At 42.7% G+C, this 12,807-nt stretch overlaps 1 protein-coding gene across 5 annotated transcripts; it reads right to left on the bottom strand.

Moving 5' to 3' along the window:
- Window positions 1-71: 71 nt before the first annotated feature.
- map7d2a (MAP7 domain containing 2a) lies at window positions 72-12,455 on the bottom strand. Of its 5 annotated transcripts, none has more exons than XM_031869283.1 (17): window positions 12,068-12,455; window positions 10,114-10,206; window positions 9,588-9,671; window positions 9,421-9,498; window positions 8,612-8,775; window positions 8,321-8,417; window positions 7,578-7,667; window positions 5,741-5,847; window positions 5,505-5,620; window positions 4,982-5,364; window positions 4,736-4,874; window positions 4,455-4,635; window positions 4,219-4,323; window positions 4,036-4,086; window positions 3,787-3,826; window positions 2,395-3,028; window positions 72-2,273 (listed from the first exon to the last, which is right to left on the bottom strand). In XM_031869283.1, exons 1-17 carry the CDS (start codon window positions 12,102-12,104, stop codon window positions 2,015-2,017), a joined length of 2,658 nt encoding a protein of 885 aa, XP_031725143.1. In that variant the 5' UTR covers window positions 12,105-12,455; the 3' UTR covers window positions 72-2,014. The 5 variants fall into 5 exon arrangements, with proteins under 5 accessions (XP_031725143.1, XP_031725144.1, XP_031725145.1 ...); XM_031869284.1 differs by having other exon boundaries at window positions 3,787-3,823; XM_031869285.1 differs by having other exon boundaries at window positions 9,597-9,671.
- Window positions 12,456-12,807: the final 352 nt, after the last annotated feature.

Below are 12,807 nucleotides of genomic sequence, written 5' to 3'. Positions count from 1 at the left end.
CTATTAACGTCTCCCCTTTTTAATTGCTTAATAACACAAACACACATTAACACACAAACAAAAACACAGACTTCCCAATTTCACATTTTATTGTTTCGGATGACATTGTTATGACCATGCTAACCATGCACAAAGTCTAATTACATAATTTAAATAGTTAAGCTGACTGTGAAAGACTGTTCTGAAATATGGGCGTGAGCAAAGTTGAATACTTTTTGAGGTGGTTGTATATACTGTAACATTTATTTATACTCATTTGCTTTTCTTTCAAATTAGTCCCCTTTAAAAAAAAAAAAGCATAACTTAAGTCAATGTGAAACAGCAGTGTTTGAATATGCAAATAAACAGCCAATCCTCCCTTTCAAATATTGTATGCAACATATATATATAACGCAATTTAATTTAAGAAGATTAAATCACCTGTTTTTCCAGATGATGTATTGTCTGAGGAACACAAATCTAAATGCCCCTTTATAATGACATCATAATGTGTATACGCTATTGGTATAATTGTTTTCTGCAGCATGGCACAGGTTAATTAAGCGTTTCCAACCAGGGTTCAAGTACAGGTCGCACACGCAACAATCCCAGTAGCTTAAACAGAAAAGATACACAGTCAGAAGACTGTAAAATGGTTTGCACAAAAAAAAAACAGTAACTAATCGGTCCCTCACAAGGCATCTCTACTGTAATCACATGTAGTTAAAGGAGCCGGCTGGATAATTCCTACACAGGACCACACAGATGATGGAGGGGAAAAAACTTTAACAGCATCTTTATAGCTACAGGGCACGCTTACAAGTTGATTGTTAGGCAAACATTCCTGCCACAGAGCACTTCAGTCTTACACATCAACCGCCAGATATCTATTGATTGGAATCTATGTACTTTACTGTATGTCTAATAGATTAATGCATCCATTAGCGCTGTGCCTTGGAAACCCTTTACATAGCAAGGCACACCTACAGAAAACTTTTTAAATGACATGAAGCTGCTCAGCTGTCACTATTTTCATCGCTGGAAATCCATGGAATCACTGACGTTAAATACGTTTTTATGAATGCAATTACTGTACATTCACAATAGAGTCCAAGTGTTCACTCTAGTCTGCAGCAAAGATGTAGTATAGGTATGTGCCATCATTTGTGTTGATGCCTGATTTCCTCAATGTTCGAATATTCAAGTCGACAGCTTTGGAATAATCCTTCTCACTTACGTGCAGTTAGAAAAGTCCCAGTTAAAGATTAAAAAAAGGATAAATCATCTCATAACAATCCCGCGGTCAGACCTTGTTGGGTTAGGAAGAGTAAAGGAGTCCTGCTGGAGTCTAGTTAGCCAGATAAATCCTTTAAATTCCAGCAAATCAATCATCAACACATGCACGAACAACATAACCTTGGAGAGACATTTTGGAAGTATTAAAAATGAGGCTAACAGGAAAATGAAATAGTCATGCCTTTCCCAGCAACATTGCATTCGATTTAAAGGCTTAAAGAGGGCACGTGGAAAGTTAGAGGTATAAACGCTGTCGTCAATGCTCTGAGCTTTGGTACTCCTGTACTGAGACTGAAGACCCAGTGAGGAATCTGTGCAGAGAACATTAGAGATTCTTACCATACATTAGCAATGGTGTGTTTTTCCTAAATATCTATAATATTTAAAACCCTGTCTTTTTTCATAATTATTTCACAAGTCCAGACACAGCTTCTCTCCCTGACCCTCTGTCACATGTGCTCATCCAGCAAACGCACTATTAAACAAAATCTTTCACACATACTTTCAAATTGTCAGTTGCTACGTGATTAGAATATAGAATATTTGTTTTCTTTATTTTGCATGTCGTTGTTTACAGTTTATTTTAAGTCAATGTCTATGGCTCTATTCCCATAAATGTAGTGACACACACTCAAAATGTGACGTCCCGTGAGTGAAATTGTGTGACAGAGAGAGTAGGAAAATGAGAGAAAGCAAGCGAGAGAGAGAGAGAGAGAAACAGAGAGAGATTATTAACGGACTACTGGATGCTAAGTTTATTTGAGGACGGAGACGACATCCCAATGAGCTTTGAGTCCGCCATGGGACTAACAACACCCTCAATCAGGTTCTTGTTGCAGTCGCCGACGTTGCCTTCAGAGGACATTTTGGGATAGGTGACGCTGCCTGTCAGGTCGATCAGGTCTTCGAGAGCCCGGGTGTTGCTCACGCTGCTGTGCTGGATTTCGTTGACTGGCGAGAACTTTGGGATTGAAATCAGTTCCTCCTTTGAAACGGGGCTGGAATATCATAATAAAGAAAGCAATTACATATAATATTTGTGTCCTCGAAGACCACGTATGTAATGTGGTCAGTATCTCTTTAATAATAATATTAATACAGGGTTCCCTGATGTCTCACCTCACCTCCATGGACTGCACCTCATCACATGACCCCATATTCTTCACACCTAGGGGCTCCAGCTTGATGATTGGTGGTGATAGGTGTCCCAGCGACAGGGGCCCCACAGAGGGTCTGATGACCTCCCCTCTTTTAGCAGCTGTTGACACATGCAGGCTTTGCTGTTTGCTTACCTCAGCAGTTAGATGGCTTCTCTTCAAGGCACTTCCTTCACTCTTCACCGCTCCATTCATCATACCGCCCTCCCTTTGGTTGACTTTAGCATCTGCTGTCGTCTTTTTATTAGTTTGGTCTGCGGCTCTAACATGTGCTCTGTGCTGCTTGTTTACATTCATTTCCACCACTCTCTCCTGCTGCTTGAGAACGCAGGCTTTGGCCTCTCTGTTCAGTTGGCTGCCTTGCTCTTCACTGGTTTGTTTGGTGTCCGGTCTCTTGTCAGGAACACTGTGTGTTGGTGTCACTTGATGGGTGTTGTTTTTAACTTGCAAACTCTTCTGATTGTCCATCTGTGCTGCTGCTTCTGTCTTCCCCAGGACACTTTCCTTCGTGCTGACCTGCTCTTTAACCTGAAACTCAACCTTTTTGATTGTTTGCTCATTCACCTGAGCATTAGTTTGAACAGTCTTCACTTCACCTGCGGAGAATGAAAAACATCACAGTGGGCTTCACTTTGTTTGGACTGTCCATTTAACATCAACTGGATTTCATTTGAGTCTATTCTCGCTAGCAGTCATATTGGATGCCCCATATTAATAGAATAATTACTGGACAAGTTCATGCTAAATATTGACTTTGGCTCATTTGTCAAACCCAAGTCAGTTGAGATTTAACACAGGACACTCCAAATAAAGCGTGAGGCTCACATTTCGCAGAGCAGTCCCTGAAGGAATCTTCCAAGGACGTTTTCAAGAGCGGCTAATTTTACAGTCAGCTCCCAGGACACTGCTCGACTTTAAAAGGTGCCCTGTCAGCACCAAGAGGAAAGTCCTTGGCTGCTGCTCCATATTATACAAAATAGTGTATATCCTCCACCAGATGGTTTTAAATGAATGGCCCAAAGAACAAACAAGTTGCTTGGTTGATGTAGACAAGGGTCATAGCTGTTCATCCTTCTGCCAATGCATTAGAATTATTGCATAACAAGAAAATAACAAGAATGCTGGAAAAAAAATATTGGCGTGTGTCCATAAACCAAGATTTCACACAAGCCAAGTCATAAAAATGTACATTACTGCAGTGCATGCTCTAAATAAGCCAATTAACGAATCCCATCATAACCTATACATGCCCTGTTTGCATTTTTACAGCTGCAAGGCATACAGAGCGGGGTAGAGAAAGCAGGGGCAGCAAGCAAACGTAAGTATTGGCAGGGTGACTGAGTAACATACTAACCTGGTGGTGAGACAGGCTTCGTCTCCACCTGCTCCTCCTTCTGATTCAATGCAGAACAGAGATGATCAAGTCAATGTTTGTGGTAATCAGGACACAAAACCAAAGTATCACCAACAAAATAATTTAATAAAGATGATAACAACAGAAAGTCAGAGTCTTAATAAATGAAAGTTGAAAAATCACATGATCAGCAGGTGCTTAAAGGCAGCCGGACTACTGTACGAGAACAGGGGGCGTCTCTCACAGTACCTTCAAGTCAGCTTCACCCTTCCTAGTTCTCTTCATGATCTCCTCGATTCTCTGCAAAAAAATACATTAACAATCAATCACTGTGTGAACTTTCCAGAATTCAGAGTTTAAAATAGTTCAAGTGCAACATGCAGTCAACATGAGTGCTGTGACTGTCCTCAGGATGTTTCTGTTTAAAATGACCTTTTTTCTCAGTTGCCTCTCCTCCTCTTCCTGTTGCGCCTGCAGTTCTCTGTCTTGCCGCTGTCGCTCTGCATCCTCCTGAGCTTGGACTTGGGCTTTTTCTTTCTGTTAAGACAGAGCACAATTTACACGACGTGCCAAAGATTATCCTGAAATTCACATAGAAACTACCAAAAATCTAAATCCAATCAATACAGTGACAGGGCAAAAAACAACTGCCTCTTATCATCTCTCACCTCTTTGTCCATCTGGCTCTGGTGCTCCTTCTCCTGCTCCTCCTTCTTTCGTTTGTCCTCTTCTTGTTTCAGCTTGTTAAGATCTTCCTCATGTTTCTCCTTTTCCTTCAGTTGTTGAGTCTTTGCCTCCTGCTGTTGCCGCTCCTGTGCGAGTTGCTTCTTCAGCTGCTCTTCCCTGTATCTGATGGTACATACATACACTTATTGAAAACATTCAAAGATTTAAATCCCACAGACAAATCATTGCAGCCTCTTACTCATAATTTCTTCAATGAACTCACCGTTCCTCTTCCTCCCGCTTTTTCTCTTCCAGTTCTTTCTGAGCTCGCGCTTGACGCCTTCGCTCTGCCAGCAGCCTGGTAGCCTCCTCTGCATTTGTCATGCCAGCTGCCACTTTCCCCGTGGACGCACATGCTGATTCTGTCAAACACACAGAAAAGACTGGGGTAAGATCATCCAAGTGTGCTTCAAAATCTTAATGCAGTATAAGGTTACAAATACTCTGCTGTCACTTGAATGAAGCCCACCTTTTTTCTTGTCTCCATCCTGAGCGTTGCTTTGCATCTTCTTCTCTGAGAAATCCACATTGGGAGACATGTGGTCCTTTCTGTCAGGGGACTGGTTTTTTTCAGATGTGTCAGCTCTGAGATGCTTATCCAAGGTTTCTCCTTGAGATGGTCTGGATTTAGTGATTTCAGCGTTGACCACATTTTTCACATCTTGTGAAGATGGATTCGTGCTGTTGATGTCGGTATTCTTTCTCGCCACTTTGGATTGTTCTCCGTGTCTCTCCAGCGTCTTGTCTTCTGGTTTCTTATCATCCGGTGACAGGTTTGAACGTTGTCTTGTAGGAGAGTAATGGTACTGATGTGCATTGCTCGGAGAATGGGAACGCATTTTAGATGCCAACCTGCACACAGATAGATTTTTGGCTTAAGAATGAAGTGTTTCATGACAGGAGAGATATGTTAAAATAATGCTGTGTGAACAAGGTAATGCTCCCTGCTGACAGCAGCGTTTGCCCGCCTTTTAACAAAAAAATAATCTTACTTTGAGGTAGTAGGGGAAGTCAAGTGCCTGGTGACATTCGCAGGGGATTCGGATCTTCTCAAAGGGGATCCACAACCTGGAGATGCAGTTCTTCTCTCTCTGCGCAGCCGCTCTTTCTGTAAGCAGTGTTAGAGGGATTTAATACATTTTGCAGCTCGTATTCATTAGTGTTTGATTCTTACAGATGTTGGCATACATACAGTATGCTAAGGTAGAGCACATGTATGAGGTCTGACCTTGGGGGTATTGGGAGTGGACTGAGAGCCTCCTTGAAGTCCAGCTCTGTTGTGATCTGCGGGGTTCAGGGAGCCGCGGAAAGGTGACCTGTGAGGGCTGCAGGGCGCTACATGACGACAAACACCATTCTTATCAAATCTCAAAGTGACAGAGGGGTGCTAATACAGTAGCCGGGGGGAGGGCTTGACTGGACAGTGTGTGCTGCACCCAGCCGAAGCTTACAGACTCATGTTTTGCAGCCAAAGTCAGTTGGCAGGTCTGTTGCAAGTCAGAAGGTATAAATGTATATGGGATACAGGCATCCATGGTCTACTGAGTGATACGTTTTATCTTCTGTGGTTGAAGTTGTGCTAATCAGCTTTTTGGGTAGAAAACCTGCAAACTTAAAGCTCAAATCTAGAAAATATTTCTAAGAGGAACGTTGTCCAGGTCAACGCCCAGTCAGCACCTCTGTCCTGGAGGGACACAGTTTTGATCTGATTCAGGCAAAAAAGAGGACATTGATTTCCCAGAATTGGATTAGAACTGACTGAGGGTCTGCTATTGAACACGTCTTTGTCCTTTAACTGCCAGTCTGTTCAAACGATGCAGCCAACCGTCAGACATAATGGGGTGTGTTAATGCCACTGCTATCTTTAGGAATTAATCCTGAGTCTGTATGCTACTATGCAGTGTCATGCAAGCACACACATCTCTCTTTGCCACACCCAAAACAATGACAGCAAATTAAAAACCACACACACACAGACCTTTTTTCAAACTCACAAACACAAAAGCAAAGGCCCTACGCACAGAACAAAGATCTTATTGCCATCTCTTGTAACTTCTCATCCATCTGTCACCATCTGTAAAGAGTAATCTCCAAAGACTACAGCCCTCTCAGTGAGATGGCTGTATCTGTGTCTGTTTTATGTCGATTCTAGGTCATGTGCAATTAATCCCCCAAACCGTCTGCTCCAGGGACCCGGAGTCATCGCCACTCAGCTGCTTTCATTTTGAAAGATATGTTACCGAAAATGAAACAAATACTTCTGACTCATCTACAAGCTGAAAATAATACTTCTAGTGTTTAGGATCATTGAGATTTCCAAGTCATTCTGATCTGTTGTCCTTTAGCCTGTTTGTAATTTGTGAGAGGTTACTAATCTGGGGAAACTAATCCGCAGTTTGACTTCTAGGGAAATTTGAAAGAGAGTCATGTATACTGAACATGTGTTCTTACTTAAGCAAACATACAGGAAAGCCAGGCTGAAGGGGACAAATTAACGGAGCAAAACATGTTACTGCTGAAAAGATTCAGCCGATGCTGTTGCCTTTTCTTATTGTCCTCTTTTTCCTGCATGCTGGTCCGCTTGCAGACATAATGCAGAGTTTGCCTCTCAAGAGAGGGAAGAATAAAAGTCCCTCGAGAACATTAGGAAGATGGAAATGTTTCCGCTTGTTTTTGCCTGAATATGAGGTTACATTATAGTTTGGATATGTGCCAGTAAATGCTCCTGCACCGATAACATGTTCCTGTTAATTTGCATCCCTGAAGCCTGTCTCCACAGTGTTGCTATTCCATTTTGTGACAGTGGCTCAAAATAAAGCCACTGCAGCAGAGCACAAACACAGCAAACATACCAGCCTAAGCCTGCAGAAGTACTTTATATCTCACTTGCACAGAGGCTCAACAACAGGGCAGCTTAACATGCATGCATCACAGGAAGAACATGTTTGCCTTTGGTCTAAGTTTCAGCTTGCCAAAAGGCAGACAAACACAAAAATGGTAACTGTTGGTTGAACAGGAGGGGTGATATATTTGGGAGGGTCAGGGGGTGGGGGGCTTAACTTTACCAGATTCGCTGACAGCAGGAAGGGGGGAGGCAATGCCATGGGAAAAGGCGGAGGCAGCAGAGAAAGGGAGTGGGGCATTCTCACTGTCACCTATAGGCAGCGGGCGGAGCAGAGCAGAGCAGACAGAGCGTTATGAACAGTTTATCTGGGCAATTCCTCATCCAGCTGTCAAGACCTGGATGGGAGTTAACATACCAGCAGGGATGGTGTGATGTAATGCCTTATGTTGGTCTGATTTAAAGCTACGTTGAGTAGGCTTTGAAAATCTCCAACTGTGGTGACTCCCCAGCGGCTATCGTAAATGTCACTGTGGCAGACAGTCATGAGCACAGATAATTTCAGTGTTGTTTTCCCACCTCCATTATGTCAATCATCCACCACAGTTTAAAAGGTGTGATTTAGTGCTACATGGACACCAGTGCAGATATGTAACGCCATCCCGTCTCTGTGGGAATCCAGGAACACATTTCTGCTCATGCATACTTCAGCAGCCAGGCTATCAGCAATGATCGGGCCATGAGAAAGGCTCTCCTTTACACACACACACAGACAAACCTATAGCATACATACACACATGCATACTGTGTCATGGTGTCTCACAGAAATACAGCAAAATGCAATCCCTCTGGAAAAAACTGTTCTCCCATATCCTGCTGCTTATCAGTTTCAGGTCATTCAGGTCTTGCATCCATGCCTCTTCTATCCCAAACCACCTCTGTTTGCAGCTGTAAGCTCTTTTGTACCTGCTCCTGCTGGGCAGCCTCTGCTCCAGCGTTTGGTCCTCTGCTCCAGCTGAAGGCTGCGCTCCAGAGAGCGTTTCATCAGGGCCTCCAGTCGCTCCTGAACACAACACAGCTTATTTGGAACACTGTCACCTCACTATTTTGTTTTTTTGTCATTTCTACACACTGCCAGGGATGAGGCACATGAACAATCTTTCTATGTATCTTTCACACACACACAATCACAAATGAGATAGGCAATAGTGTATAGTTAGATTAGAATTCATTATGATTTTTGTTAAGTCAGCTGACCCTGTCCTCCTCGAGCTGCTGCCTCCTCTTCTCCTCCACTGCAGCTCTGCGGAGCTCCTCTTTCTGCCTCTGCTCGTCCAGCCGCCTCCAGCGTTCCTCCACTGTGCGTTCGTACTGCAGCCGAGCTCTGCGCTCCTTCTCCCTGATCAGCCCGTCCCTGGCCACTGAAAGAGACACGATAAATTCTGCTCCAGGTTTCATGGACAAAAATCTGAGTTCATGGTCCCGTGTGGTTGCCGGTGGCTTTTTACTATTTGGCTGGTCGTGTAGAGTTCAGAATATATACCACGGAAGAAATAAAAGATGTTTTACTATTTTGCAAGAAGAATTTGATCAATTTTGATCTCTCTCTTCAAAATCATTTTCAGTGTATTTTTCATGTAACTAAACACTCTTTAATCACATCCTTCAGTATTATCTGAACTTCTATGTGTGTAGTGAGTTTGTATCTGTCAATACACACGCGAGACTATCATGTAGATAGAAACCCTTGTCATCATGAGGCAACTGCTGGGACTGCATGATTACATGACCTACTTTGGTGGACTTTCCTATGTTACTGTCCCATTGTCTCAAGTGACATAGCTCATCATATCAAAAAGCCAGTGAACTCAACTTCTACTGGCTAGCAAAGTCCTTCCATAACCAATTAAACTGTGGAGAAAAAAAATGTCACGACAAAAAACGTTGCAGGGAAAACTGCACTGAAAAGATAATCCCAGCAGGAACAGGAATTTAAAGGCATTTCAGATTTTCTCAGTTCAAACAAATCAGCCTGTTTATTTGCACAAGAAAAGGACATAACCTACCCAGGCTTTTCTCCCGCTCCTCACGTCTCTCTTTGGCTAATCGCATCCTGTCGTCTGTCTTCATATAACCCTCCACAACTGAAAGATGAATAATGATGTCAGAGAAAAAACATGGAAAGGAGAAAGAGAGAAAAGCAATTTAATGGAAGCAAAAGATAGAGACTTACTTTGTTTACCTGCATGGTTGTTATTGATGTGTGAAGGCGACGCGTGTCCATTTATTTGTGGCTTCTTCTCTGTGTTAGATGGAGCTGGGATCACCATGACAGAAGGAGAGAGAGCACAGTCAGCCTGGTCTAAAGAGGAATGACATCAGCACCAGAGTACTGACCTGCAGTGCTGCTTTGATACCAGAAGAGGGAAACATTTTGTCATCTCTGTGTGGGGCTGCTCTATGTTAAATGCATTGTGTTGCAAAAAGCCTGAGAAGCCCTATGCCTAGGGCAAACTGCAGCAATATGCAGGAGAGGGGAGGAAGCTGTCCTTGATGTGACAGTCACTCCACAGATGCTGAATGCCTCTTTCGGTTAATGTTGCTTGACAACAGAGCAGGCCTGATTGTTGTATAGGCCTACAGAGTCATATAATGGTGTAATAATCCAAATAACTGCGTAGTCAGTCATTTTCATCCAGATGAAAGCAGTTGGAAGGAAAGAGCACATCGTGTGACAAAAGCTGGAGAGGATTACTCACTAGTTTTTCCAGTTCGGGCTGGAGAGCTGTGACCGTTTGTCGGAGATCTCTTGTCAGGAAGTAGAGTGATGGACGGTGATGCCATCTTTTCACCTAACGCAGAAAACAAACAGAAGAATACAAGGAGCATTGATCGAAACAGCAAGCTGCTATTCTCACATCAATATCACAACGGTTGTAAATGGTTGAACATAGAAGATGAAGGAAACCAGAGTGAGATCACAGGATAAAAGTATTAGACACATCTATTATGTAATATGGTGATTAAGAGTTGATAACAGTCTCCAAATAATGACATCCAAATCTTGGACGTGCCACTAAATTGCCACGTGAACTACAGAAATAAAAAGACGTTTAAAATGCACTGAATGAATATGTGGCTGCCATAGTAACTGCCTCACTTAATCAAGTGAATTTCTCTCTTTTCAATCAGGGCTTTTATTGTGTATACTAAAACCGAGGAGACAACACCGAGGCCCTCTTAAAGGACCAATGTGTAGGATTTAGTGGCATGTAGTGGTGAGGCTGCAGAATGCAACCAACTGAACCTCTCCTCTCACATCTCCCTTTGTAAGCATGTCGGAGAACTTTGGTGGCCTTCGGGTAACGTAAAAAACACAAAAGACTCTCCCAAGAGCCAGTGTTTGGTTTGTCAGTTCTGGGCTACTATAGAAACATGACGGTGCAACATGGCGGACTCCATGAAGATGACCCGCTCCCATATGTAGAAACGAAGGCTCATTCTAAGCTAACAAAAACACAATTCTTAGTTTCAGGTGATTATACACCAATGAAAACAGTTATGTTGTATTTTATTTCTGCTAATAAATTCCTCTAAATCCTACACACTGGCCTTTTCAATGTGGTTTAGCTGATGTCAGACAGGAGAGCTGTTTTTTTCACTTGACCTAAACTTTTATGCTCTCCTGACTTAACGTAACATATTCATCATGCTTGTACCATTTATCATTTTCCAAGATGACATGTTATTGATTTCTACAGTACTAACAGTGTGACAGTGGTAGCTATATAGCTTTTATTATGAGGGGAATATCCCTCATACTCTGTTATGTATTTATTTTATAGAGCTGTCCAGACATTATTCTGTAACATTAACCCTGTTATTGTAAAAATACAAGCTGTAAAAACAAAATAGTGTGCACAAGATGCTTCCATAGACAAAAAGTCAAACATTGATGATTTTCTTCTTGAAGAGTTCCAACATAAAATGCCTCTTCACCTAGTACTTTCTCAATGAAGCAGCTAATGTGACAGAGGAAAGTCTTTTCTCCTGTCTGGATAGAGTTACACATAATTGTGTCAAATTTGATTATCAATCTGCAGGGAGATTTTCCTTCTTTCAGAGCATAGAGGGTAAATGCAATTTGAGACCCAGTCCTTCAACCCACAAAGTCATCCCGAAATGATTTGATGCTCAAACAAAATACACAGTATAATCCATGTGCCTGTGTCTTAGGAAACAACCCAGCCGTCCTCTCTCTACCCATTTGAACCCTTTTATCCAATTGAGTTGCGTCATCACCAAAAAACGGCTACACACATGATTTTGCTTGAAAGTGACTTAAATCTGTAATGATGATAAATTGTGAAACTATGGCAGAGGACAGAATCACACAAAAGATGCACCCCAGTTCTGTTTTGCTCACTTTCACTCGTGATAAAAAAAAAAAACGGCTGGGGTTTTGCGTTTATTCTAAAGGAAATTAAAAAGTGCACATTTTAGACCTGCTTCCATTGAAAACAATCTGATCAGAGCCTCAGAGAATAAACAAAACAGTGGTGCCGGATCATGACCGCACAGCCTGCATCGTGCACAAAAGCAGTGGATTTGTCAATTGCGTCATTCATGAGTCTGCTCTAAATCGAGGAGCAAACACAACAGATCCCGACAGCGCGATGACACCAAACCTAACAAACGTTACATCAAGCTCACCTGCTATTTCACTGGATGATGTGGCTGTTTTCGCCATAGCAGCTGTCACAGGAACAATACACTCGAATGAATGGACGTGCTGTCACCCAAAACAGTCCGCAGTGATGTCAATGCAGCACAGGTTAACGTTGCCCTCCGCGGCAGCAGCAATACGCACAGCCACAGCGGGAAGAAACAAGCACACACCATTCAACTGGTCTGAAGGTCATTGTGCAGGCTGGAGATGACGGGCAGGACACGAGAGTATTATGTGTGTGAATGGAGGAGAGAGATGCAGGGGCTGGAGCGGAGACGATGATGCGCACACAATCGAGTGTACCGACCGACCGAACACACTGTGCGTCGCAGCGTATAAGCCCGCCCTGGTACACAAGCCATCAGCAATTCACCGGTGGATGTGGGGGGGGGGGACTTCCTCTGTGCGCGCAGCTCAAACCAAATTTAGCTGCTTTAATGCAACAACAGGCTGATGGACAACACGCAGAAACACTGCGTGCTCGCCTATAGGTCGAGTTTGCACTGTAGATACATTAATGCAACAATTAACTGTTTCCGAACTTGATTTTATCATAACACACAAGAAGTTAACCACAGATTACCTTGAAAGTAGATTGAAGTCTCGATTAGTCCCCCTCACTCTTAAATCTCACTTGAAGATATTTGAAAAAAATACTGTAAATAATAACAATTATTAATTGTTATTATTATCATTATTATTGTTGCTGTTGTTATTAGTAGCA

This window comes from Anarrhichthys ocellatus, unplaced genomic scaffold (assembly GCF_004355925.1).
Source record: "Anarrhichthys ocellatus isolate YVR2014 unplaced genomic scaffold, GSC_Weel_1.0 scaffold46, whole genome shotgun sequence".
Lineage (NCBI taxonomy): Eukaryota > Metazoa > Chordata > Actinopteri > Perciformes > Anarhichadidae > Anarrhichthys > Anarrhichthys ocellatus.
Note: the sequence above shows the minus strand (reverse complement) of the source record. Positions and strands in the feature narration are given on the sequence as shown.